This window comes from Eublepharis macularius, chromosome 3 (assembly GCF_028583425.1).
Source record: "Eublepharis macularius isolate TG4126 chromosome 3, MPM_Emac_v1.0, whole genome shotgun sequence".
Taxonomy (NCBI): domain Eukaryota; kingdom Metazoa; phylum Chordata; class Lepidosauria; order Squamata; family Eublepharidae; genus Eublepharis; species Eublepharis macularius.
The window spans coordinates 73,121,851-73,149,808 of record NC_072792.1 but is presented as its reverse complement, the minus strand read 5'-3'; the positions used below and the strand labels follow the sequence as shown (position 1 = coordinate 73,149,808).

The following is a 27,958-nucleotide window of genomic DNA, read 5'->3' as shown; positions in this document are numbered from 1 at the left end:
AAATTGTCCAGATGAAAAAAGAACAGGTGGCCACCCTAGATGGATCAGTGATCGCTTCTTCTCTTTCTTTGGGTGTGTTTAGAGCTTTATGGAGCTGCCTATTATGCAAAAGCAGAAATTCTATTGCCAACACCTGCTGGCTCATTATGAGGAGGAAAGACCTGTTAGATTTGGGATCTGGAGGGCTCTCTGCCCCTACCCGAGACTTCCATTGTGAACAGCTGGGGGAAAAATCATTCCATTCCCCTTCATTATTTCAGTCTCAGTAATTCATTTTTAAGAAATTAATTTCAATGCCCGTTTCTTTGTCTGATACAAAAAAATGAAAGGTGCTATAAATGTGAGTTACTATATTACATGCTAATTCATTTGGACACAGTATATTAAAAGAATTCCCTAGGAAACTTTTTAGTTTAATGACAGTGAAAGATGCTTAATTGGGGCAGCATTAGTGCATACTTAATCGGTAGAGAATTGTTAAATTGCAATGCAGGATCTGAAAATGGTGCAGTGGAGTTGCTTGGCCTGTTTTATTTTATTTTTTTTCATTTAATTCTGATCAACAAAGAGTGACTCCTGAAAAAAGCTCAGAAAGGAAGATTAAAGGGATAAAAGTATAATCCGCACAAGGAACTCTTAACTGAGACACACAAAAAAAGGGAAGGGAGCGGCTGGCACTGCTTAGTCATTGCTCATAATTTAGGAGCTTTCTTAGTATAAATAACTTTAGACACAAGAACACTGCAATCTTACTAAAATACTGCAGCAGTGTGTATTCTACATTATAAGTTGCCAGAAAGAAAGAAAGACAGACAGACAGACAGACAGACAGACAGACAGACAGACAGACAGACAGACAGACAGACAGACAGACAGAGAGGCCGTAAACACGAACAAGGTTTTCATGAAAATACTTGAGATAGTTTTAAAATGTGTTACAAATCAAAAACCTTCTCACCCCAGACCCCACCCCCCTCAGTGAGGCCATTGCTATTATTGCAATACAAAGTGTCACTTTTTATTTTTGTAGGGAGAGAAATTTCACATTGTCTAATGTGAAGCCCAAGGGTCAAATTTAATCTTCCAACAGGTGCCCACCACCAATCTATGTCATTCTGGAAAGCAGTTATTTAAAGGAGGCTTTTAACCCTAGCACCCCCTCCTAAATTCAGGGGGGGGGGAGGGCAAGCTGCCAAAAAACATGAGCGACATTGCCCACATTTCCCTTTCAGCTCAGGCTGTATGTGGTCAAGGGCTTTAAGCTCAGTTAGTCCGCTGGCCCTGTCTAGTAGCTAACCACTATTTTAGTCGTGCTCTTGCTGGGTCAACTTGATATTTCTTTGAATAGCATTTTCAGCAAGCTTAGCTTAATAAAATAACCCTTGGAAGAACTCTGTTCTGAAAGGCATAAATACCATTGTGGCTCACAGCTCTCTAGCCACAACTATTGCCAAAGTTCTGCTTAAATCTTTTTCCAGTTTTGGTCATGGGAATCATTACAGCTCAGATGACATTAGAGAAGCTTAGATTAATCATTATGCAAAACAGTCTATTGAGCAAATCTCCATTACAATCATACTTTTGTTTTAAAGAGTAGAAAGGATAGGGTTACTAGCAATTTTGGCCTATATTCAGCCAGGCAGTGGCCTTAAGTCTTCTTGTGATAGAACAGCAATTTTCACTGATTCACCCGTAATTCTGCAGCCCACTGCCCCCCATTATGTTCCTAGACGTCAGTGGACCCTCAGGAACAACACGGGGGCAGGGGGGTGCTCCTTCTTAAGTGCCCTTCAATTTTCTTACTGTGGGATGGCTTCAGACCGTGGCTCCACTCTGTGAAGGAAAAGACCACACCCACCCACTAAAATCAACCTTTCTTACAAAACTCCATAAACTTTTAAAAGAATTTTTGATGAATTAAATTTAAATGTTCTGTATACCCATCATGTGCACATTTAAATGCCCTTATACACATTAGTTAATGTTTCCTTTAAAAAAACTGACATAAGTGCCTTCCAAAAATATGTGGGGCTAAAGCTAGTTAGATCCCTCTCTGCTAAAATGTTGCAGGATACTTTCTTCCTATAACTACTCCTATGCATTTGTTCAAATTGAAATGTCTGCTTTAACAGGGGTTACTGTGGGCTCTTCCAGGTGGGCAAGTGAGAGCATTCAGCTCTTTTCATTGGGTTCCTTATAAAATTCTCAAAAAAACAGCTGCTGATCTCATCACATAACATAGTAGATATCAATGGCCATATTTATTTGTAAGAAAATCCTACTATATAAAAGGCTAAGCATATTCAAGAGAACTCACTTCCTACCGTGGTGCACCACCAGAAGGCACTGCTATGGAGGGAAGCCCAGGCTGGGATCAGGAGCAGAGCAAGTGACAATGCCTGCACCCTGCCTTTACCCAACTGGAATCAGAAGTGGAGCAGGTGGCAATGCCCACCCCTCGCCTTCACCCAGCTGGGATCAGGAGCAGAACAGGTGTCAATGCCCGCTCCCCCCTTCACCCAGCTGGGATCAGGAGCGGAGCAGGTGACAATGCCTGCCTGCTACCCTCACCCAGCTGGGATCAGGCACAGAGCAGGTGGCAATGCCCGCCCACCTTTTACCCAGCTGGGAGCATGAGGGAAGCAGGTGGCAATAACTGCCCTCTGCCTTCACCCAGCTGGTATCAGGAGTGGAACAGGTGGCAATGCCCACCCCGCACCATCACCCAGCTGGGATCAGAAGCAGAGCAGGTGGTTGCCCATCCCCTATTCACCCAGCTGGTATCAGGAGTGCAGCAGGTGGCAATGCCTGCTCCTTTCACCTGGCCGGGATCAGGAGTGGAGCATGAGGCAATGGCCAACCCCCTTCACCCAGCCTGGATCAGGCAGGAGGTAATGCCTATCCCCAACTTCATCCAGCAGGGATTGAGTGGAGCAAGTGGCAAGACCTGCCCCCTTCACTTGGCCAGGATCAGGCTAGGAGAAAATGACAATGTCCACCTCCTTCACCCAGACGGGATCAAGTGCAGAGCAGGATACAATGCACAACCCCCCTTCACTCGGCCAGGATCAGGTGCAGAGGAAGTGGCTATGCCCACTTCCCCACCTTCATCCAGCTGGGATCAGTGACTGAGGAGGAGGGAATGCCCTCCTTCCCACCCTCCCCTTTCTACAGCCCGTTGTATTTTTCCCCACAACGTACTTTGTGGCTAGTATAGTAATAACAGTCTGAGCTGTAGATTGTTTCTACTGTAGAACATTTCAAGTAGATAGGAATAAGGAGGGCTGTGTGTGTGTGTGTGTGTGAGAGGGAGGGGAGATTTTGCATTTGAGTATCTCTTCTGTGACTGGTGACTCCAAAATACATGAGTTCCCCAAATAGGTCCCTGGTGTGCTTTAATACAACTAGGGTTAAGGATACCAGCCAAAACCCACCTCAGGCCAGACAATTTTCATCAAACATTTATCTTTCAACAACAAGATGGATTTGACTCCAGTGGTTCCTTAGAGACCAACAAGATTTTCAGGGTATAAGCATTTGAGAGTCAAAGCTTCCTACTGCAGACACCCTGAAGGGAGAATCTGAAGAAGGGAGCTTTGACTCTCGAAAGCTTACACCCTGAAAATCTTGTTGGTCTCTAAGGGGCCACTGGACTCAAATCCTGCTGTTCTACTGCAGACCAACAGGGCTAGCCCCACGAAACAATAAGATGGTGACAGTAATGGGCACCAGTTATTGCAAGTGCACTCTAGGATAATTAACTGACACAGATTAATATGAATATAGGAGGGCAGCACGCAACATTTGTACAGCCTTTATTGTGCAGTCTTGTCAATGAATATTTTAACAGTTCTTTTTTAAAAAAAGATCAAAGCACAGAATTTGCTGTATAGGGATGGAAAACAGAGTCCAGTTCTGCAAGTCCAGCTCAGTAAATGGTTCCAGGAAATGAAGCTAGTGGGGGCAGGGAATGGTCTGCTCCTGAATCCTTGCTGTATTATCTTCAGTTTAAGCAGCTGTCACAGCCGCTGAGCTAACCATCTTTTCCTTCATATCTCAGAAAGAACATGAAGCCAGTTGGTAGCACTGTCATGAGCTGGAGTAAAACAAGACTCATAGCCCAGTCTTGCATATTAGTTACAAAAATGACAAGCTGCCTGCCAATAACTGAAGCACTGGCACTGCGGCGGAATGCTGACATCACTTCCAGTGAAAATCACTGTTTTTGATAATCATAGAATGTCCCATGATGTCATTTCTGGCTTCTACCAGAAGTGATGTCAGTGATCTGGGATGTGGCACACCAGTCCCGGCTCCATAATTGCTCCTGGTGGTTGCTGGCCATCTCTCTCCCCCTTCTCCAATCTTGCTCATCCAAGCCCTGGTCATTCCAGAGGGGCAGGCTGGGTGTCGGGGCAAGGGGAGTTGATAGAACACCCCATGGTTTGTCAGGTATCATGAGGTGAAAGAGGTGCAGGTCTCCTTCCCTCACAGGCTCTGACACCAGGCTGCTTCTGCAGGGGTTAAGTGTAAGGAAAGAGAAGGTGAAGAGCACAAAATTAAACACTACCCCTATCAAATCAATGGCTCTCTAAGCTAGTGCACAAACAGTACAGTCCTAGACAGAGCCAATGGGAAGCATGTAACTCTGTTTAGGATTGCATCACGAGAAATTATCTTCTGACGACAGAAGCCCATGAAGATAGTTATCCATTCTGTCCTGGTGCTGCTTATATGAACTTCTCAATTAGCCCCGCACACTGTTTTTGTCTTGGATGGTGTCTCTTTCTTTCGTTTCCTCAATCTCTAATTATTTTTCCTCCTGATGCTGTTTCTTCAGGAATTCCATTTTTCTCCTCCCAGGATTTCATATTAGTGTAAAGGTAAAGGTAAAGGAAGTCCCCTGTGCAAGCACAGGAATAGTAAATATGCATAGCACAAACCCTTTGCTGCTACGTGTTAACTAGCAAGACTTACAGATATCTTGAAAGTACTGACTTTGGAGTTTAGTTTAGACTGCGAACAAGGGGGGGGGGCGGCATTGTTATACAGAACATGACTGACTATGTCCAGGAATGCACTAGACAACTCAACATAGAGACTGAATATAAGCAGGTATCTTTTAACCCTACAACCCAGATCCAACGGATCATCAGGATCGTTTTGGACGAGGGGTTGGCAGACAACGAGATAGACAAGAAAACCAGGGATGCGCTTATCAACCCTAGCCCTAGAATACCTGTTTTCTACACATTACCAAAAATCCATAAGCCGGGACATCCTCTCCCCGGACGTCCAATCGTTTCCGGCTCAAATTCAGTCCTGGAACCTTTATCACGCTATCTAGATCACTTCCTTCAGCCCTTTGTGTTGAATACGCCCGCCTATCTAAAAGACACAATGTCCTTGATCTCCCTAATTGAATCATTGGAGATCCCCCCATCTGTGTATTTGATGTCCTTAGATGTGAAGTCGCTATATACATCTATCCCACATGATGAGGCGAGAAATGTTGTACAAGATGCCCTCCTTTCACGCGAGGTGCAAAAACCGTCCATCTTTTTCCTCCTTAATATATTGGATATCATACTAGAGAAAAATTACTTTAGATTTAATGATTGTTTCTATTTTCAGTTGAAGGGGGTGGCCATGGGATGCGTGGCTGCTCCCAGTATCGCGAACATTTTTATGTCCGCTTTGGAGAATCAATGGGTATTTAACGATGATATGAATCCCTTTAAAGATCAGATTCTCCTATACAGGCGATACATAGATGATGTCATTATTTTGTTAAAACAGGAGGGGATTGCAGAAGAACTTGGAAACTGGTTTAACTCCTTACACCCGGCTATTCAGTTTACTTGGACTGGGAGCACTAACAGCCTTGATTATCTAGATGTTGCCATTTACCGGGAAGCAGGCAACAGATTGGCGGTATGTCCCTTTAGGAAGGAGACCGATCGTTGTTCTTACTTACATTATTGGTCCTTTCATCCGAGGAGCCTAAGGGACAACATTCCCTTGGGTCAATTTTTGCGGATAAAACAGAATTCAACCAACCCGTATTTTTATAGAACCTGGCGCCGGGAGTTGGGGGAAAACTTTGCCACAAGAGGGTATCCCAGCCAAGTCATTGAGCGGGCCAAGGAACGTTCGGACATAACTGACAGGGCAGCACTATTGACCCCCAGACGTAGGGGATTGGACAATAGAATCAAATGGGGATTAGAATATACTCCCCTGGCCCCAAAAATCACCTCCATTATAAGGCAGCATTGGCATATCATAGCCGATGTTCGCGGGTGTGAATCAGGATTGTCAGTTGGCTATAGACGCACGAAGTCAATCAGAGATATCCTGATTAGGTCGGAATTTTCTAGCACCCCCCCGCGTACAAACATGCCTAAGGGCCACTTTGCATGTGGCACATGCAATGTGTGCAGCCATATGGTTGGGCTTGACCAGATTCTACCGACTTATTCCTTCCACCGGAATAACTTTTCTAATTGCAAGTCAGCGAATGTCGTCTACATCATTCAATGTAAGTGCCCCTTGCTATATATAGGCAGCACTATTCGCCCCCTAAGGACAAGAATCCAGGAGCATATATCTAGGATTAAGAACAGAGTGCTAGAGGCGCCTTTAGTTGGCCATTTTCGTAAGTGTAAACACCTATACGACTTTAAGGTCTCCGTGATTGAACATCTGGACCGCCCACATGCTTTAGACTCAGGCAAATTACTCAGGCAATTGGAATCTAAGTGGATTTTACAACTCAATTCTTTGTCACCACATGGATTAAATTTGGAGATTATTTTCTCTTGTTTCTTATGACTCCTTAGTGACTTCACTGTAAGTTGTGGGGTCCGTCCAGATCTTCCTCCAGCTGCAATTGGTTTAGATGGAACATTAAGTAATTCGGCCCTAATTGTGATATATATATATATATATATATATATATATATATATATAAAGTAGCCATTTTTACTGATCATTAGTCCGCTAATACCATCCTTTCAGAAGCCATAGGAGAGTGTGTCTTGAGCATGTAACGTACTGTAAGTATAAATTCAATTAGTGTTTTTTAATACGGAATGGTGTATGTGTACTTGCTTATTGTATTTTTACGTTTGCAGTGTGTCTGGTCCGAACTGTTCTATGCCCAAGATGAAGTGAGTTTTTCACTCACGAAATGGGTTAATGATAATTGCCTGCATATCCCCGTCGGCGTTTTTTGAAGCATTAATTCAAGTTGTTGGACTGTGAATGAAATAACATCCTGCACAACTCCCTACCTACTGGCTTTCCTACTACTGCTGGCATTATGCACTTTAAATGTTTTGAAAGAGTTCTACGGACTTTGAATATTTACTTAGGATTTCATGTGTTATATATGAATGGACTCTGTATTTTTGTATTCTGTATTTATATTGTAAAATCAATTTTGTATTTATTCACATTGGCACTTTTGCACTTCAAAATTTGATAAACAGAAAAACATACAAATTAATTTATAGTTGTGGATCCCTGGTCTTGTTGTTCTCCGCTACGTGTTAACTAGCAAGACTTACAGATATCTTGAAAGTACTGACTTTGGAGTTTAGTTTTCATGGAAGTTTAAAAAAAGATTGAGAAGGAACCCAATCAGAGAAGGGACTGTAATTGTAAAGTATGAAGACATCATACACTTTATAATAGCTTTTTACTGAGACTGAAAGTTGCTAACTCTGTAAACATAGGGTTCCATAATAAACCAAATATAATGTGTACAGTATATGGCTATGGTAGATAACTGCCTAAACTTGTCAGAAGGTTCATACAGTCATACAGAAGGCAAGGGCTGGGCCAGTTTAATGTAACATTTGCCTCCATGGCACTGCTAGCCTACACATGAAAAATGTTGCAGTAGAAGTGGTTATTTGTGTTGCACTGAAGCCTACCATTTTGTTCTGTTGACACTTGCACGCTCCATCAATGTAAGGTGACTTCTGGTGATCCAAACGGTTATTGCAGGATGCCTTGCATCAGCAGAAGTCATCTTGGGCTGGAAGAATGCATGGACATCAACATAATAACATGGTAGGAGATAACTCAACATTTTTATCTACTTAGGAAAACTTTTTAAATGGAAAAGGCTCAGTGATTTCTGCACAGGAAAAAAATTACAGCTTAACAGTGCAACCTAAACAAAGTTAGATCCTAAGTCAATTAAAGTGAATGAACTTAGAAGGGTTTCTCTCTGCTAATGAAGGCACAGTAAGATTTCCCTACCATGACCCCTCCATGTCAGCATAAAGTGTCATCTGTTGATTTCTATTTGTAACATAATTGTTAGCTTCTGTGCTACTCTCTGCCAGTTCATGAATACTTCATACAAAAGCCCACAAAGATTACTCAATTCTTGAAAATGTTTTTTCTTATGTATGCCTCCCTAACAGTACACAGTCACAATAAGTCAGCTGTGTTGATGACCTCTCTCACACACACATACAGAAACATCTTTGACTCTTCTCTCCTGTCATAACTGAGGATATGCACAAATGTACATGCAAATTAGGAATTGCTATTTTTTCCCACTCTCTCAGCTGAAGCTCAGATTTCTCCCATCTTCAATCATTAGCCATTGACAGATTACTTCAGGAACGAGGTTCAGTGCTATCCCTGGACTTGACCTTGTGGATGAAGAAGCAGGGTCATGTTGTTGCTAGAAGAGCTTTCCTTCAGTTACATCTAGATTGAAATTGTGTTTCCTCCTGGATATGGACAATCTAACTATCCTGAGCCGTGCTATTGTAATCTCAAGGCTATATTCCTGTGATGTACTTTATGTGGGGAAGCCTTTAAAGACTACTTGGAATCTTCAAACGAGATAGAATGCAGCTGTCTAGTTGCTGATGGAAGCTAGCAAATTCAGCCATATTACTGAGATCTTGAAACAGTCTGTTTATGAGATCTTGGCAGCCAGTCTGTTTATGATTTCAGTTCGAAGTGCTGGTTTGGGCCTGGAACCGGTGTTCCCACTAATATGAGCAACTGCACAATTGCGCACTATGAGAGCAGAAGCATGAACATCATTCCCATCCTACAGTCACTCCATTGGCTACCTATCAGTTACTGTGCTCAGTTCAATGTATTGGGCATACCTATGGGACCACCTCCCTCCCTATGTTCCTCCACAGCAGCTTCATTCATCTGAACAGGGTCTCCTGCAGGTGCCAGGCTGCACATGGGTGAAATCAACAGCAGCCTGTACCTGGGCTTTCTCTGTGATGGCTCCTGTTCTGTGGAAGGGCCTGCCTGAGGAGGTCAGGAGAGCCCCCATTCTCCTGGCTTTCTGCAAACGATGCAAAACTGAATTATTCAAAAAGGCTTTTTACTCTGATAGGAGTGGTATTGTAGAGAGGGAGTCTCAGATGCTTTGCTAATGAGTTAGGGACCATAGACTCCTAGAATTGATATTGTTCTGGTTCAGCATTTCTTCAGCTTGATATTGGATCCTTGCTAATGCTTGTATTTATTTACCCTATGGCATTGTTTATGGAAATGTCCTTGATACTGATTATACTAATCTCACACTATGTAATCCTCCTTGAGTCTCAGTGAGAAAGATGGACTATAAATGACATAAATGCATACATTCTGACTCCTCTGCACATCTTCTCAGCTGAAGTGCAGTGGCGCTTTCTCTCGGGTAGCCTCGCCCTCCTACTCAGCTGGCGTGTTGGAGCATACACACACAGGCCGCTGGCAGGGCCTGCAGAAGAGCTGGCTGGTCTCAGCTAAAAGTGGGGCCTGGCACTGAATGGAAATGGGTGCCACTGGCAGTGCCTGAGCTGGCCCAGCCTTCCTTCTGTGGCCTTCGGGGGCTGCCCATTTGCTTTCACCTTCTCCCAGCCGCAAGGAGAGCTGTGCCCCCCCCCCCCGCCAGCACCTGCTTTGAGCTGTTTGCGCCAGGGTTCCTATTTTTAGCCTGCGTCGCCAGATCCCCACCAGTCTGTGTAATATACACATGCATAACATATTTCTGTTGCTTTGGGCTATTATGGTCCCCATAATTCAGGCTGTAAGCTTACACCCTGAAAAACTTGTTGGTCCCCAAGGTGCCACTGACTGGACTCAGTTGTAAAAGAAAAATTCTGTTGATATTTAGGTTACCTACTTTTAAAGAAAAGTATTGACTACTTTTTCAATAGTGTATACTACTAAGCAAGATTTTTGCGGTAACACAGCTAGCTATAAAACTCCTCTTGAAAACTTACATGATTACAATCTCCCAAATAAAATCATTTGTTGCAGAGTAAAAAAAGGGAGCTAAATTGTATTTCCAGCCTAACAAAATTCTGCCATTTAAAAGATTTTAAAGAAGCCTGTGGATGGGCTTTAGTTAATGGAATATAGCCCTTTCCACGTCTCTGACAATATAACCAGCCAAACAGAATAGGGCTTTCCTTCAGGATTTAAGAGAATAATGGGGTTTATATGTATTTTTAAAGATATACTTGACCTGTACTGTTTAGGGATGAATAGATCATATTCAGCATCTTTACAGTACAACCCTGTGCAGTCTAGTCTACATAAGCCCACTGATTTCAGTGGATTACTCTGTGTAAGACTGCACCCTTAGTCATACCCAAGAGTCCAAAGACTGGAGGGCTGGTGTTACACATATGTCATGTCTGCCTAGGCAGCTTTTACTTGCCACTCCAAATCTGGCACCATCCAAACTTTTGCACTGGAGAGAATTCTGGGTTTTGTATTCTTTCCCCTGTTCTGGCGAGTTGTGTTCCTCCACAAAATTAAACTGATCACAATAACTGGATCGAGAAGAAATGTACTCAGGGATGACCCCCTCTCCTATCCCAGTCAGCTTGTGGCTTGGCCTTCTTGTTTGACTCCTCCATAGGTATTTGCTGTTCATATTAGCTTTTTGGTTGGAGTGAACCTACTGTTTGTGTCATTCTGTGGTTTGGAGTGGGAAGGTTGATGGGAAGAATTGACTGGTTTAAACTAAAGGAATATCAGGCGTTTAGGCCATTTTGCTACCTCTTATGCCATCAAGGCCAATGTTCAGAGGAAACTGCGAGCATTTTAGGATATATAGATATTTTTTAAAGAAGCAGGCTCAAAACTTTAATGCAAGTTACTATTTTGGCTCACAAAATACATTTTGGACTCCCAGCACTGCACAGCTTAGAGGGAACATTGCCTGGAACCTACATATTTGCTAGGCAGTTTATCAGCCGTCAAGAGCACTGCACTCATCACAACAGCCCCAATACTAAGAGTGGCCAGGGCAGTTTCAGCTCCCCTGAAACGTTTTCAGTGGCAGCCCCACTCCTTTGGAATGGGCCGTCTATGGAAGTGCAGGAAGCGTCATTTTAGGGGGGAAATATATAAAGCTGAATTATTTAAAAGGACCTTTGGAAACTGACCTGCTGAATATTGAATTATTGAATAATGACACCTTTGGCATTATCTGGAAATTATTCTGAGTAGATGACAGAAAAGTGGTATACAAATATTTTACATAAATAAAGGAACAAATGAGACTGATATGTTACTGGTTTCCAGCCCATCAACACTGAGCAGAGCCAGCTTCTGATCTGATAAAGGTCGCTTTGACTCTCAAAATCTTATACTTTGAAACTCTTGTTGGTCTTTAAGGTGTTACTAGACTTGAATCCTCCTCTTTTACTGCAGACCAACAAGGCTTCCCACCTGAAACTAGCTTATTCTGTGCACTCACTGAGGCAGTTCTTCAGAGCACAATCTGGAAGAGGAGATTGCACATCTATACACAAACATGGTGAGTGCCCTTCTGAAGCAAGCTCAACTCTAAAATCATGTATGTCTGCACACACTCTAACACTCCAGCTCTGTATCTAGTCATTTGCATTATTTTCTCGATGACTCAGTCCTTCCTCAGACTGTTCAACAGAGTATTTGTTTGAAACTTTGCAGCTAAAATTTAAAACAAACAGAGAAAGGTAGGGTGTCTGCAGAGAAAAATAGGATAATTTTTTGTTGTTCTTAGACCTATTAACAAGATCTTTCAAATCACAGAACAAAAGGAGTCCCCTTCCCCCATTCAAAAATGTCAGACTATACTGCACAAAGTGCATGTGGGAAATTGGGATTGTGCCACAGTGTATATTAAAATCTATGTTGCTCCTTTTAAGTACACAAATTACATTCCTGTCATGGAAGATCAGCAACATTCCTTCGCATAATTTTAGAATCCTTAAGGTTCTAGCAACTTTGTTTTTGCCACTATGGAGCTATAATCAAATCTAACAAAATCAAGAAAGATCTGTCCAACAAAACATGAAAAAAAATCAGCCAGTAGATCTGAAGGTTTCCAAGCAAACTCTGAACCAAAACCAGAATTAAACAAATCTTTTATTCTGTACAATAGAATGACCTCCAGATTTCCATGAGACTTGGATGCCCTCTAAAAAGAAAACCCTTCCCTTTAACCTTGAAATTGGGTTGTACCTGTTGATAGAGAGCCAAAGTGCCTTTTAAAAAATAAATAATTATAATGCTGTGTATGCATATGTATGGTCAAGAAAATGCACTCTACATATTCTTAAAGGTATTTTCTTCTCTTACCCAAAGAAAAACATATACTTTACTAATGTGGTATAAGGACCAAACAGACCACAAAGTAAATCATATACATTTAAAAACAAAGAAACCACCATGGGGTGGTATGACCACAGCTGCAAATAAAAAAACCCTCTACACTTCATTCATTGTTTCCTTTTGGCAGTACAGGAAAAATTAGAGCTGAAACAACAAAGACAAACATGAAATTTTTTAAAATGCAGTTTTGTCTATTTCACAATCTATGCTCATTTCACTTTCCTCTTCAGGACAACTCGGAGTGAAAGTGACTCCATATCCTCAACAAACGCACTGCAATTTACAAAAATTGCACACAGTGGGTGATGGCTCACCACAAGACAATTCACTTTATTAAGGCATATGCAAGGTTTATAAAAGACTGACCTCTAAGCTTTATACATTTTATTCCAAATCTTTAGGCAACTTGACCACATTTTTCAGTCCAGGATTTTAATCATTGTTTCACATATCCAAGGAATGAGCCTTGCAACTGAAAAATTTTCACTGCTAATTTCTGGCACATTTGAATTTTGGGATTAGGGACACTAGGAATAGGACCTATCTTTTACTTTTGTAGAAAACTATATCATTCTAATTTGGGTAGTACAGAAGGATGACAAAATATTGTCTATGCTTTATACAAAATTTACAGCTTGCCTATTCTTCAGCCCACTTCAAAATGTGTGTGCGTGTTTACTTATTACCGTTTTCAGCTCTCCATATGGGTTACTTTGTGGAGAAATGTGGTACACTGTTGCTCTGAATTATGCTATGTCACTAGACATGTAGCAATAAATAGCTCTCCACATAAAATTAGTGTGATGGATGTATTTTGTTTCAGCAGACTGAGTAATCTGACAAAAAAGAGAGAAACATTGCTGATATGACAGGCTGACACTTGTGACACTGTCATGCAACTATAAATTTTGCCCTCTGTTGTTTACAGATTGACTTTGAGGCCAAGGACAAAGAGCACCCTATGGTTAGACCTAGAAAGGATGCTATATGTAGGTAAGGTTAAAATCTCTTATGATGGGTGACATTTTTTCATTTTTCTTTGCAAAATGTGACCACCTGGAGCCATGCTGTTATACGAGAGCTGTTATTAGAGAACTTCAAGTTCCCTCATTAAAAAGAAATATTTTCTCCTTAGAGCTTTGAGGGGAGATACGTTGCAAATGTCAATTCCAGTGGCATATATCCCAAAAGGCAAAATTAGAAACGCTAGTTCAAAAACAAATCTATTTTTGTGATTCTGCCCTAGTTATTTGTGAACACCTGAGTTCAAGATGTTTGTTTAGTCAAGTAACTTCCTTGTGGTTTAGAAGAAACTTGTTGGTGGCTGGCAAAGCTGCAGAAGACATTACTGACCAATTGGTTAGCTTTTTTTTTTTTTTAAAGTGGAACCCTAAAAAAGAACAAAATCATGACTGATTTTGAACAAAATCATGACTGACTCAGGCAACGGTTTTACATTATTTATCTACTGGAAGGATTTACAGTCCATCTTTCAACCTAAATAGTGACCTGAATTTTAAAAATTCATTCAGAAACACTAGACACTTCTTTAAAATTTACTACATCAAAATAAGTATATATTGAAGGAAAAGTAAAAAGAAAACCTTAACCTGACTAAGAAGCCTTAGAGAACAGAAATGTTTTAACTTGGTATCTAAAACTTTACTCATGAAATTATCTGGTAGACAGTTGTGGTGGGATGAGTGTTCCACAGGCCATCTGTCTCTGTCGGCCACCCACCTTACTTCTGAAGATAATATGGGACTTTCAAATATGATCTAAGTTGCCAGTCAGATTCAGATGGATGTAGATCTGTTAACTATTGCATTCCCAGGCTGTTTAAGGCTTTGGATTATGCCTGCTCTGGAAGCAAAGTGGTAGACACTGCAGTTCTTTTAAGACTGGACAACATGTATTCCCTATAGTGAAAACCCATAAGCATTTACACCAACTGAAGTGTCTGAACAAACTTAATTCCTTAGGTCACATACTGATCAATTTTATGTCTGCCAGCTGGACTTCTCATGACTTTAGTAAATGTCAGAATCACTGGAGATACAAAGGAAAGTGCTGACAGTCATCTAAATGTGATTATCATTCACACCTGTAAATCGGAAAACTATTGAAATAGATAAGTGGTTTTGGATAATCACAACATTTGTATCATGTTGTCAGTATTCAAATATGAATGTCAATTCTTGACAATCTTTCTAGTATATATAAAATTATAAATTACTGAACACTGTCATGAAGAGCTGTATGGGTTCTGCAGGACCATGACTGCTCAATAAAGCTGTGCAGACTTGTTACTGGGAACAGGATTTAGCATCTTGAGAACTTCAGCTTCCATGCTAGGCAAATTAATATTTCAGTCAACACTGAAAGTGTATGGGAAACAGTTAGTGAATTCTCAAAAACTGGATAGGCAAGATTCCCAGGTTTCAGGAATTCACAGCCCTGTGGAATTGCTTCACCTTTACTATGACCGGCAGGAGAATAAACTATGCAAAATAAGTATATCTGTGCAAATTAAGTCACATATGTCACAAACATCTCAGAATTAATCTTACTTCTACAAAATAATTTTGAGTATTTTCAGTGCAGAGTATAGCAAGCCAACTGGCAAGACCTACCATTAAATTCCTGTCATCAGGTACCACAATATGAAATGAGGTAGAGCAAATGATGGGATCTTCCCATTTGTAAATGTTAATTAAAAGCATCTATAAGGGATGCATGTATGTACGAGTTGGGTGAGGATGCTGGTGAAGAGGAATTAATAGTTTCCCTCACATGGTTTCTTAATCTAACCCCCAAGTCGTTATTTGTTACCTGGGAGAACATACAGGTATGCCTTTAAGTTTTCCCCATTAGAATGAACAAGAGTTCCAGATTTAGATCATGAAAATGACCTTGTTTCCTTCAGCACCAAGATCCCAGTCTAATAAACATCACATTGAAAATCCTTTTAATTAATGACAATTAAAGATAACAGGAATCTGATCATGAATCTTGCATGTTTCATAGAGTTGTATCCAAAAAGCATGTGCACGAGTACTCTTTGTTTTTCCTGCCTTCCATTATGTTTTTGTTAAGGAATGCTTATCCTTGCATGGCCATTTTTAATATGCCATTATTCAAAATAATTTTACTTAAAAAATGTTATGTATTGTTGCCCATTAAGTGTGTGAGAATGGTCACACCACAATCCTAAAAACATGTATGCAACAGCAAGGGCAGAAGCTCAGAACCACTGGAGATATATATTCAGACTCAGATTCTTTATTTCATGCTCACAGACCAACAGGTCAAACAGGTTCAGTAATTTAAAGGACAGAACAATACAATTCAATAAAATGGCTGAACCACTGGAGTAAAAACTGTTACTTTTGTTAGTTGCGTTCAGCATTCAAAAACATACCTCACCACGACCATTTTACATTTTTGAAGGCAAAATGTTTGAGAGAGGAAACTCTAGGAAATACTCAGTTCTTTTGCTGGAAGTCTTTTGAGGAAAGATTGGACAGCCATATTTTGGAGATGGCATGTTCTGCAATGAGCAGGGCATTGGATTAGATGTCCTGCAAGACCCCTTCTGAAGTTATGATACTATGTTATGTCACATACTGACACCAAATTAATACACTAGAATATTCCTTGACTCTTCTAATACTTGCTTTCTAATACTTAGCTTGCACCCCAAATGGGAAGGCATTAGATCTGTTGCCTGTGTTGTCCCTATACTCAACCACATAGGAAGTGGTCTGTACAGGAATGACTATGTACTAATGCAGCAGAGAGAATAAATTAAAATCTTGTTACATATTTGAGTTCTGTTCCATAGTCAAGACTTCAAGTTCTGTTACAGCACACCTAAAATTATGATCATCTATGCATGCTGAAAATGCCACAGAATAATGCCTCTTTTGCAATGCAGATTGCCACTGGTTGCAATCTTATACTGGTAATTTTAATGAACACGTTGATCCATGTCATTCTTTCTAATGGGAAACAAGATGTTAAGCATTAAACATCTTCTCTATCAGATAGCTTCAGATGTTTACATCAAATCCCATAAAATGGTATTGAATTTCACTTAACTCTTTAACGTTTGGAATTATGGATATGATGATCATACTCCTTCTGAGATTTTAGAAAAAAATTGCACACATGATACTTCACGAAAAGTGCACACCCATTCAAAAACAGGAAATCTCCTCCTAAACCTAGTCCTGTCTAGACAGAGCCAATTCATCTTCATCCACTCCAGCAGTGATGTTAGGCGATCACTAAGAACTTCTACACTTCATTTGGTTCCGTAAAAAGGTGAAATAGGGATAACTGCTGAGGTTGCCTCAGTTTGAATTTGAAAACAACATCTCCAAAAGTCTCATTATTTCTAACCCTAATGTGGATTCCAACTAGGGTTGCCAACTCCAGATCAGGAAATTATTGGAGATATAGGGGTGGAGCCTAGGGGGGATGGTGAAATTTGCGAAGGAGGCTCAGCAGGGATGATATGCCATACAGTATGAGATCCAAAACTGCCATTTCTACAAAGGAACTGATCTTTGTAATACAGAAATCAGTTGTAATTCTGGGAGAAATCCAGGCCTCACCTGGACGCAGGCAACCCTACTTCCAACACATGACTCAAGATTTTAGGAGTTTAAAAATAAATCTACTCAGGTAGTGAGACGCTGTGAGACAGATCCACATTATGCCTTTTATATTTTCAAAGGGAGAGAACCATTTTTTGTTTCACTGTCCCAATAGCCTTGAGTGAAACTTGAAATCTGTTTTGCATCTGACATCACATAATGCAATTAAGTATGCAAAAACCTTCTATATGCCATTTTAATATTAGTCACAATCTTCACAAGGGTGCCTGCAGAAATAATTCTAGGGAAAGGTATATTAATTGTAACAGCAGATCACCTGCTGCAAACCAGTAAATTTAAAATTAAGGGGGCAAGCACCCCTTTTCCACCTGCACAAACCTATGATCTTCAGATCTGAAGGTGTTTTCATCATGCCATAAACATCTCCCCCCATCCTTCCCCACCCTTTTAAAATTTGATGATCAGCTTGAAAAAGGAACTTGAATACTTGCATATTATTTGTGATGTGAATTAGTCATAACAAAAGGTATTATGTTAATACAGAGACAGAATATTAAAGCACCTCTATTTAAATTCACTTTCTTCTAGCACAGTCTGAGGTGTGTATATGAATCCTACAAAATATAAGCAAGTCCTACCTACATACTTATACAGTAGGATTTGCTGCAGCATCCAGAAAAGACTATAGCTAATTTACATATATTTCACTTAAATAAGATTGCAATAACAACTTGCTGTCTAGTATAGCAATTCGACAGGACAAATAATTACTGTTGCATCAAGCAAGTGGGAGAGACTTCCCCAGAGTTGCCATAATGCATATATTCCCATTGCTGGTGAGGATCTGGGACTGTGAACAGGATTTCCTGAACACCATCAAAAGGTAATCATAGACCTGAATCATTTGACCAGCCAAAAATATTTGAAACAATGAATTTGTAATGTGTTACCTTATTAATAGGTTTTATATTTATGCTAATTAAAAACAAATTAGGTATCTTGCTACTATAAAGCTACCACTGGTCCATATTATTAGTATTATTAACTGTATCCTTGTTTGAACTCTATGTTACTTTGCCAGAGTGTATATGTTTTATTGTCTTCAATTTGATACTATTTATAGTTCCTGGAATTTCTTGGCTTATGTAACATTTTCACTCGTGCCCATTCATTTCTGTTTTTCTCGGGTGTTTTTAGAAGCTTTTATTTTCATGTTCCTTTTATGTCATGTTTCAGATCTCCTGATGAAGCTTCGTGCAAAACACACAGCAACTTTTTAAAGTATCTATTCAATATATTTTCAATGGCCCACTGCACCAGTGGCATTTGGCCTTGCCTTCCTTCATTATAACAGTGGGCCAGCAGGAGAAACTTTGCTCTGCTGCTCTGTTTGGTCCTTGCTATGGCAGGGCTAGGGGATGAGAAGCCTTCACTCCTGCCTTTGCTAACATATGACACACTGTGATACAATGAAAAAAAGCTTCCCCCTACATAACAGAATGCTTGGCTTCACGGAATATTTGACTACAGACAAACAATAGGCTGTCATTTGCCAATATCTGATCTGTTAACTGAGTGGCATGCCAACACTACCAGAGACCCAGAAAACTGGTGATCTTCTGCAAACGTGTACATGTAAACCATAGCGAGAGGATAAAGGAAAAGTGAAGGAGTCTTAACTAGACAAAAGACGTTAAAAGTCCAGCCATGATGACTGAAGAGCAGAGATGGGCACGAACAGCAATACGAACAAAAAAAAGCCACGAACAGCCCAATCTGCTGTTCGTGAACAAGCTGTTCGTGAGGCCCCATTCTAAACGAACAGGTGGTCATTGCAAGCCTCATTTGTTGCTGTTCATTGCTGCAAGCCAGACAGCAACGGGCCAAGCTATTATTTATTATTGGTACCTTTCCTGCTGCTTGCTCAGGTAAGGTTTCTGGGAGTGGTGCGGTAGGGATCTTGACTTGGATGATGGCTGGAGGAGAGCCTGCTGCCCCACCCCACCCCCAAACAGCCAACCACGAACATGTTTGTGAACAGGGCCATGTTCGTGGTTGTTCGTGAGTCCCTGTTTGTGGATGGCAATGAACAACGGACATCATGTTCAGTTTTTTTCCCGTTTGTGCCCATCTCTACTGAAGAAGGGTCATTAGGCCCAGACACTGCAACATCTGGTAAAGAAGAGTAATTTTAAATGTCTCAGCGAATATACCAAAACACCCAAAGCCAATCATCTATTTACATGTTTACAAATAACATGTATACCTGAAGTCTGACACTGCAATCTTAAGGGCACTCCTCCTTCCCCCTGCTGAGTAGACTTGAGTAGGAACCTGAGTAAAGCTGTCTGGGATTGCTCTATCAAAGATGTTTCAGAAGCAACTGAAAAGACACATGGAAGGATTATATAATTTAAAGAAACCTGAAGTCCCACTGATTTGTGTAGATCTTTGGTAGGGTTCCCAGGTCCCAATACCCTCCCAGCAGAGGGGAGGCACAGTACTCATATGTGTATATGAAGTAAACACTTGACACTGGAAAATGGGAGTGTGTTCTTTGCGCACAAGCAACATCTGGAAGTGACATTGTTAAGCTGGCTGCGGGAGCACTCACACTCTCTGTGCAGGGCCAATTTGGCCTGTTTTGGGCCAAAATTGGCTCCAAATGAAGCGTGAGAGCTCTCCCATGGCCGGCACAACAATGTCACTTCTGGATATGATGTCACTGCATCCACTGGAAGCGTGCGTGCTGCATGTGTTCTTGGGGTGCCTGTCAGTGGCAGACGATCTCCAGGCAGCCCAAAACCTCCCACCAGTCACCAGCAACTGGCGGGCAAGCAGGTAAACCACCAGGAATTTGCGCACCAGTGGTGGGCATCTTAGATCTCTAATCTTTAGACATGCATAAATTACCTCTCTGTCTTTAGTATTAGCGATTACTTACAATTTCCCCTCCCCCGCAACACACACTTTTTTCATGTATATTTTTCTACTATTCTTTTCTGCTTTTAAAAAGGAGTTGTAGCTTAGCATACCTAGAAAGAAGTCTAACTAGAGCTTTACATGAGCTTGACATTTTTACATGATTTGTACCTGAAAATACCAATTCATCTTTCCCTGGGAAACCTGCCCCAAGTAGTGTCCTTGTTCCATAGCAGTATCCAAACCTGCTGATGAAGGGTAGAGATCTCAATTCCCTTCCTACTTGGTGTCACATCACCTGGCATTTCCAACTGAAAGATTATCATGTTCATAGATTCCAGAGGGGTAACTATGTTAGTCTATTATAATGAAGTAAAAGAGAAATCCAGTGGCACCTTAAAGACTAACAACGTTTATGTTTCTGAAGAAGTAACCACTGACTCACAAAAGCTCATGCTCTAAAAAACATTTTTCAGGTGTTATTGGACTGTTTCATTCAATTCAAGCCCTTTTGATAAAAATTACTACAGCATTAAAAAGGAGATAATCTTCCTGCAAAGGTTCTTGCTGTCTACATTCATTATAAGGGCTCCTTCCTTAAAAAAGAAGAAACAGATTTTTGTGGATATTCACCAAAGACACTTCAATCAATTTATTTTTGAGGAAGCAACAATTGCTGGTGTAGCTGCTTCCCATTCCACAACACAGAGATGCCTCAAGGTCATTCCCTGCCACTCACATTCTTTGATCAGTAAGTAGCTCTTTGGACACCAATCTAGAAACTCCATGATTTTTGATCTTTAGTTATGTTCCATTGCTTCCTTGCTCTAACTGTAATAAAGTTTGGCATTAAATAGTCTTTTTACTTCATGATATGTATAGTAATGTATAAGGATATAATAATGTGTTTGGGAGAGCATTTAAAATCTTTACTTCAAAAACTATTTTGTATTTCGCAAGGTTCTACTGCTCCAGAAAAAAATGGGTCCTTTCATTCCCCTCCCACAGCAATTCTTGAGTTCAAGGAAAGCAAATTGGTTCTAATCCTATTTATTTCAGTAGAACATTCCTAAAGAAGTGGTTCTAAAGACTGTTGTTATTATTACTTTTGGATTTTGTTTCTACTACTCCTGTTTCCATTTAGATAATGAAATAGTAGTACAACTAAGTGGGAAGCATTCTTTGGATAGTATAATCTTCAGATAAGAGTTATATTCTCTTTGAGGAATATGACTCTTATATGAAAAGGAAACCGAACCCCAATCTAACTCATTGCAGATTAGTGGGCACACAAGATTTAGCTTTTTTTGAGCTCTTGCTCTTTGCTTTCTAACACTCAATCAATGACTTTTTTATTTTGTAAGGCCTATAAGACATGTGGGTACATTTTGATTTTTCAGATATTACTGCTGTTCTTTCTTGAACACAATCTAGAACAGAACCTTAAAAAATTTATTACTGTTTCAGAGTGATGTTCCATTCAAATGTTATGCAAATCCATTCTTTGTTCAGTTTAAGCTTCCAAATAATAATAATGCAGAGGATAGCTGGGAACTATTTGTCTTCTTTCATTTTCTGTCCCTCAGCACTGTTGACTCAAGCCACAATTGCTTTTGGAAATGGAATAATATCCACAGCAGTAGGGTGTCAGTTCACATAGCATGCTGAACTGCAGCGACATCAAGCCATGGTTTGCAAATATTTTCCAGCTATGGCTTTCTAATTCCCATTGGCCAATTATAAACCACTGTTGATTTTAATGCCAAGCTAAACCATAGTTTAAGTTCCTTAACCATGGTTTGGTCTGATATCTGAACTCATTGTTAGAGAAGTTGCTCTGCCTCTGCAAGTGACTGCACCATCAAAGAAGACTATTGAGCAAATGTAAAATGAAAGCAAAGTGCTCTAGTTTGGCATGATGCCTAAAGGAGCATAAGGGACAGAATAAATACACTGATACTGAGCTTACACACTCACTGGCTCCAACCAAAATGAATCATGAGCACATACAAGCAATATCTGGAAAGATTTCAGCCTGTTTGCTCCAACTCTCCTTTCCATCCTCTTCAAGGACTGGAAAACTGAAGACAAGATGGAGACCTGCTGCTTTAAAGCTGCACTTCACTGTGGCAGGCAGCCTGCGATGACACTAGGGTGATAGAAATTGCAGTGCTGGACCATGTGTTGTAGCCACTGCTCTGGATCCTTTTCTTTTTAATCTCTGACCTACACTTTAAATTTTTAAAAAAGTTTTGGCACCTGAGCACAGTGCCCAGAGTGAGTCAGAGGGCAGAATCAAGTGAAAATAATATTAACAAAAAAGTTATTTATTTATCTCAGGTTGATGAAAAAAACCCTGGTGCGGGTGGGGGGGGGGAGAAAAAACTAGACCCTACGTAAAAAGCCTAGCTAAGTCAGTTTTATTTCTAGGCACTTGGCAACCCAGCTGAAACATAAAAGTCCCTATATCCCCACTGCATGCGTAGTAGGTTGGCTTGTCAGATCCCAAGCAGTCTAGGTTGCAGCGACCCTTGACATAGATAGCTCCAGGCTTCCAGACTGACTGCATTGCGGTGGATGGCATGCAATGAAAGGGGATGGATTGTTTAAAAAGTTTTGCAATCATGTATTTTTAAAATTAAGTAATAATCTAGGATCAGCACATAATTTCCATTTGCCCACCAAATTCCAAAGACATGTGCACGCTTTTCTGTCTAGCATGCTATATACCTGCACTTAATGTTAGGATAGATAATCACAAAGATATTACTTACCTGACTATGCATACCGGGAAATGATACTTAGACTCTTTCATGAAAACAGAATCAAAACTGGCTGGTTCAGTTGTGGCTACTAAATCTGTACTGGCCTGAAGTAGAACCAAATCAGAACTACTTCAGTCCTATTGAGGTGTCAAGAAACTGAAGAAAATATATAGGATAATTATATCCAAACTTAGCTAAAATCTAATTTCCATCCCATTGCTGAAATATAAATGTTTTATTTTATTATTTTAATCAGTTATTTGAGTTAATTAATCTGCCTTTTACTGACTAATCTATAAACCGGTAGAATCAGATATATCAATTAACAGTGCAATCCTAAGCAGGTCCACTCAGAATCCTACTGAAGTATACTCTATATATGGTTTATTTGTTCTGCAAATATACTTAATCCTCTGTATAGGTGGTTTAAGGATATAAAGGAAGTGCAACAGTATTTCTTTACTGAATTGCTATTGATTGCTTGAAAAAAGCCATTTTTAATATTTTATATTTCATACCAGCCTTAATTATTTTGCCAGTTACTTAAGTTCTTTCTTATGCCTTCAAAGCAAGGAGAGCTGGGACAAATGTACTGGTGAGCCATTTTCCATTCTTTATGTAGGGAACTTCTGCAAATATGACTTTCCATAGATTTACATGGTATAATCTGCCTTGAGCCTCAGTGAGAAAGGTGGGGTATAAATGAAGTACATATATTTTAAAAGAAGTGTGTCTCATTATGTTAGGGGAAAGCCAGTTAGCTTGTAATCAGTCTTCGGCATTGTAGATTCAAAATGAAAACCAGTCTTTCCCTTTGTATGAACTCAAAGGATAATTTCTTTTTATTAACTTTTTATGAACTCACAGAATCTTTATTTTATATTCCCATGCTATCCAAAAGGAAATAATCTTCTCATATGCCAACTATCTTGGTTCCTCTCCCTCTCCCATCATGGATTTTATTAGGCTCAGTCGAATAAAGAATCCAAATAAGTGCTCCCACCAGATTCCTTAAGTTTTGCTGGTTTCAACAGTCACTTCAGATATTTCTATAACTCTTATGGACATAGAAACAACACTGCAGCTTTACTAAGCATTTTTTTTACATATCATGAAGCATTAATAAGACTAACGCCACCTCCCAGATGGCCTCGCAGAAAAATTTTAGTGGTCTCACAATCATTATTTAGAATTCAACTTGAAATCTAGAGTAAGCATACCATTTTTCAAGATGTTTTGAAATAAAATGTACATTTTGTTCCTTTCATTATTTTTGGTTTTATTGGCTTTATTTGCTGTTTTATTACACCATAGTAAGAGCCACACACTCTTTCCACAAGGAAACTACAGTAGTCAGATGGCTATTTTTAGGTTAGGAGATTATCAGCCTTATCAGACCCTCTCCCAATTTCGTTGTTAGGTCAGCCCTCAGTCCTGGAAAAGGTAGCACTGTGGTGCTTGTCAGACTTCACCAAGAGCAGGGTGGATGTAGGTTTGGCTCTTTTTTAAAAACAACAACAACATGTTATATATCAAAAAAGGAAATCCACTGCAAGGCAACAGCTGTAACAGTTTCCCAAACACTCACAAGTACAAAAAGAAGCATGCGATGTGGTTGCACTGAAATTTCAAACCAGATGAAGTCAACCAAGAGACAGGCAAGTAACTCATCAACAAAGAAAGAGCAGTAAGGTCTCTTCACGTGTATCTTATGGCAAAACTTTGACAAAGTAAATCCAAAAAAATGTTATTTTGATAAAGCAAAAAATAAAATAAAAATCAGCATGCAAACCAGGTCTGTAATGTTTAGACATCTTCAGTCTCAAGGGCTCATATTGCCACATTTTCTTCCCAAACTATAGTGTGTATATGAAGTAAACACTTGACACTGGAAAATGAGCAGCAGCAGATGTAAGGTCCACTCTGGGCTAGTGGAGCTGCTGATGTAGTTCTGCTGACTTTGTTCATTTGCTATGTTTCCCCCTGACTCTATCAAGTATGATTCACTTTTGTAAAAATAGTCATGCCCTCACATGGACCAACACCCATCATCAGGAAACCATGTCAAAACCAAACAATCAACCATCTAAATTAAGGGAAAGGCCAATGGAAACACACTTCTCTATGGGAAAGATATTCCATACATGTGATTCTCTGCCAGCTTGTTTAGATGGCACAATCTCCACTTCTTATGAGAGATCTTTCAGAGAAGGAAAGAGATAAAAGGGTGGGGATAGATGGCGAAAGGACAAATCAGTTCCTCAGAATACTTCTTTTCTCTTTGTCAACTTGATCCTCTACTAGAGCTATAGTGTAGAACATGGTAATAAACTAAAGACAGTTTCTATGTATGTCTCCACCAGTGCTTCTTCCTTCTCCTGCTCTACAACTACTCAGTACAACATCACAACCTCTCTACTTGTTTAAGACCAACATGTTCTGGCTTTCCAAGGCTTCCTCACACATCATTTACCTGAGTATGGCACTGATCCCAAAGAAAAGCAATTGAACCAGAAGTGGGACTACAATGAACATATGATTATTATATGGCAACAGGCATTTGGTACGCCTAATGTCTTCTAGATAACTGCAAGAACCCATGGTGTCAGAATGGCAACGGTGTGTGGCTAACCATCTTCTCATTAAATGAACCATAATCATTCTGTGGCCAAATTCTGACTATAAACTCAAGATTCTTTCTGCATTAACTGCAATGATCACAATCTGATAGTAAAGTAAGGAACTGATAGTTCTAATACATGATGTTTTACATAAAAATTTCTACAGAAGATTCAGTCACATTTGTGAATCATTACTATTTCACTAAGATTTCTAGAACTAGCACACCAGGAGAAAATCCATTTTAATCCTATGACTGCTTTTGAGGGAATATAGGAACAGGGACTAACATTTCCAGGGGATTTCATTTTTATTATTTGCTAGTAATTTTTCCAAACGAGGACACAGATGACGTCTGCTTGTTGACATTTCTGGGTTTTTAAAATATATATCTACATATAAATCATTGTTATGTTAATAAATACTAAATATTACTCTCATACCACTGTAAAGAATTTTTTTATCAGTCATTGGAATGCTTGGTTAGGTTGTTCTTTGGTGGAGTATGCAGGGCTGTCTATGAATATGTATATTCTTATTAAAGGAGAAGGTCAAAACATGTGTGTGCTCACAGACACACCTCTAAAACATTTCTTCATATGTCAGAAAATTGTTTCCCCCCTCCTTTTTCAACTTGATCCTCTTTCTACTAATCAGCATTCCTTTTCCATGTTTTGTCCCAAACCTGTATTATTGCAATATAGACTGAAAAAAGTATTTGGAAATAATTCTTGACAAATTATGGCTGACTTTTGGGGTATATGTGGCACTTTCTCTATACATCTTGAACCAGGTAGGTAACATCTAATGCAGTTCCAAGAATTATGTTACATAGAGAACATCTACACTGTAATTCTTATTTTAAACAATTGCTTTCTCCCCCCCCCCTTTTTTAAAAAAAAATTTCAGTATTATGGCAATTGCCCTTTCGAAAAAAGCATGATTGGTTACATAAAAGAAGTATCTTCCAAATAAAAGCAATATCCAAGTCTGATTATCCAAGTTACTTTCCTGTTGCCTTGATAGAAAATAAGTCAAGAGCAAGCCCAGAAATGTTACTTTCTACAAATCCTCTTAAATCAATCTTGAAGTTTATACTCAAGTACAAATTAGGGGGAAAATCCCTAACTGTTGCTGACTCAACTTGCACTACCCAGAGAGAGAGAGAGAGAGAGAGAGAGAGAGAGAGAGAGAGAGAGAGAGAGAGAGACCCATGTGTATACTGGGAGACAGGTTTCAAAGTGCCATCCCCAATTCACAAAAATCCCCCACCCTTGCTAGCTTACTACCTCCCCAAATGAGAGGGAATCTCTGTTGCCTCTGCAACCAGTAGTCAACCCAACTGTTGCAGGGATGTGACTAGCTAAATTCTCACAGAGAGTAGCTACCAATGCATCACTCTCTATGAAAGAATGCTGTAGCTACATCTTGTCACATTGTAAAGCAAAGGGAAGGTGTGAAACAAAAGGTCAGGGGTGCAGAAGCAGAAGAGGGGTCGAATCAATCCAGGAGGGAGCAGAGTCCCTTATTTGTCCTTACCTTTAAGATCAGGTCAGTGTGGTGCTGGTCCAGCATGTTTGCCTTCACGAAGGAGGTGATGATGACCCTGCCGTATCTCCCAGGGGTCTGCAGGTCAGAATAGAGCCTGTGCTTGGAGCGGTTGACCGGGAAGAGGCTGTTGACCAGGTTCCTCTCTATCTTGGCCAGGCTGTGTTTGGGGGCCAGCAGGTATTCGACGCTCTCTTCGATCTGGTACCTGCTGAAACTGGCCCCCAGCAAGATGGAGATGAGCACAGGTGCGGAGGCGAAGAAGACCGGGTGGCTGGCGACGAAGTGGCCGAGTCTGGCGAAAGACGTCTTCAGCCCTCTGTGCAAGACCTGCCGCAACATTCTAGTGCAGAAGCAGCTCAGGAGGGCGAGGCGCGCGCGATGGAATCTGAAGCTCTCCCAGAGCCGAGGCAAAACCATCGGGGAGCCCAGGCAGGCGGGAGCTTCCCTCCGGGCTGCGATTGACCAGGCAGACACCTCTCCCTCCCGCCCGCCTCCCCTCCCCCTCGGCGCGCGGTGGGCGCTAACGCTTTTTGCCTCCCTCCAGGCTGCCGAGGGGAGTTTCCCGGCGCCTCATTGTCTGACTTCAAACAGCAACAAAGACTCTCAGGGGAAGGTGGGGGGGGGAAGGAACCCGCGATCTTATTGGTGGCAAAACCGATTTCTTTCGTTGTTTCTTTTTATGGTCGCGGCTTTTTCTGCCAAGCCAAGTGGGTGGGATTTTTTTTTTGTCCAGGAGTGGGATGGGGGGATGGGGGGGGGGTAAGAGACGCTGACTAATCTCAGTCTTGCGCCCACTCCCCGGAGAAGAGCAGAGAGGAGACAGAGGCAGGGCTG

At 40.6% G+C, this 27,958-nt stretch overlaps 1 protein-coding gene across 2 annotated transcripts in view; it reads right to left on the bottom strand.

Annotated features, from left to right (window-relative positions):
• The window catches only part of PTCHD1 (patched domain containing 1), an 89,473-nt gene extending 61,932 nt beyond the window's left edge, over positions 1-27,541 (bottom strand). Inside the window, exon 1 of one of the 2 annotated variants that reach the window (XM_054974714.1) lies at positions 27,113-27,541. In XM_054974714.1, coding sequence (XP_054830689.1) covers positions 27,113-27,541 — 429 coding nt within the window. The remainder of the gene's footprint in view (positions 1-27,112) is intronic. The other variant, XM_054974715.1, reaches the window with a different exon arrangement.
• Positions 27,542-27,958: the final 417 nt, after the last annotated feature.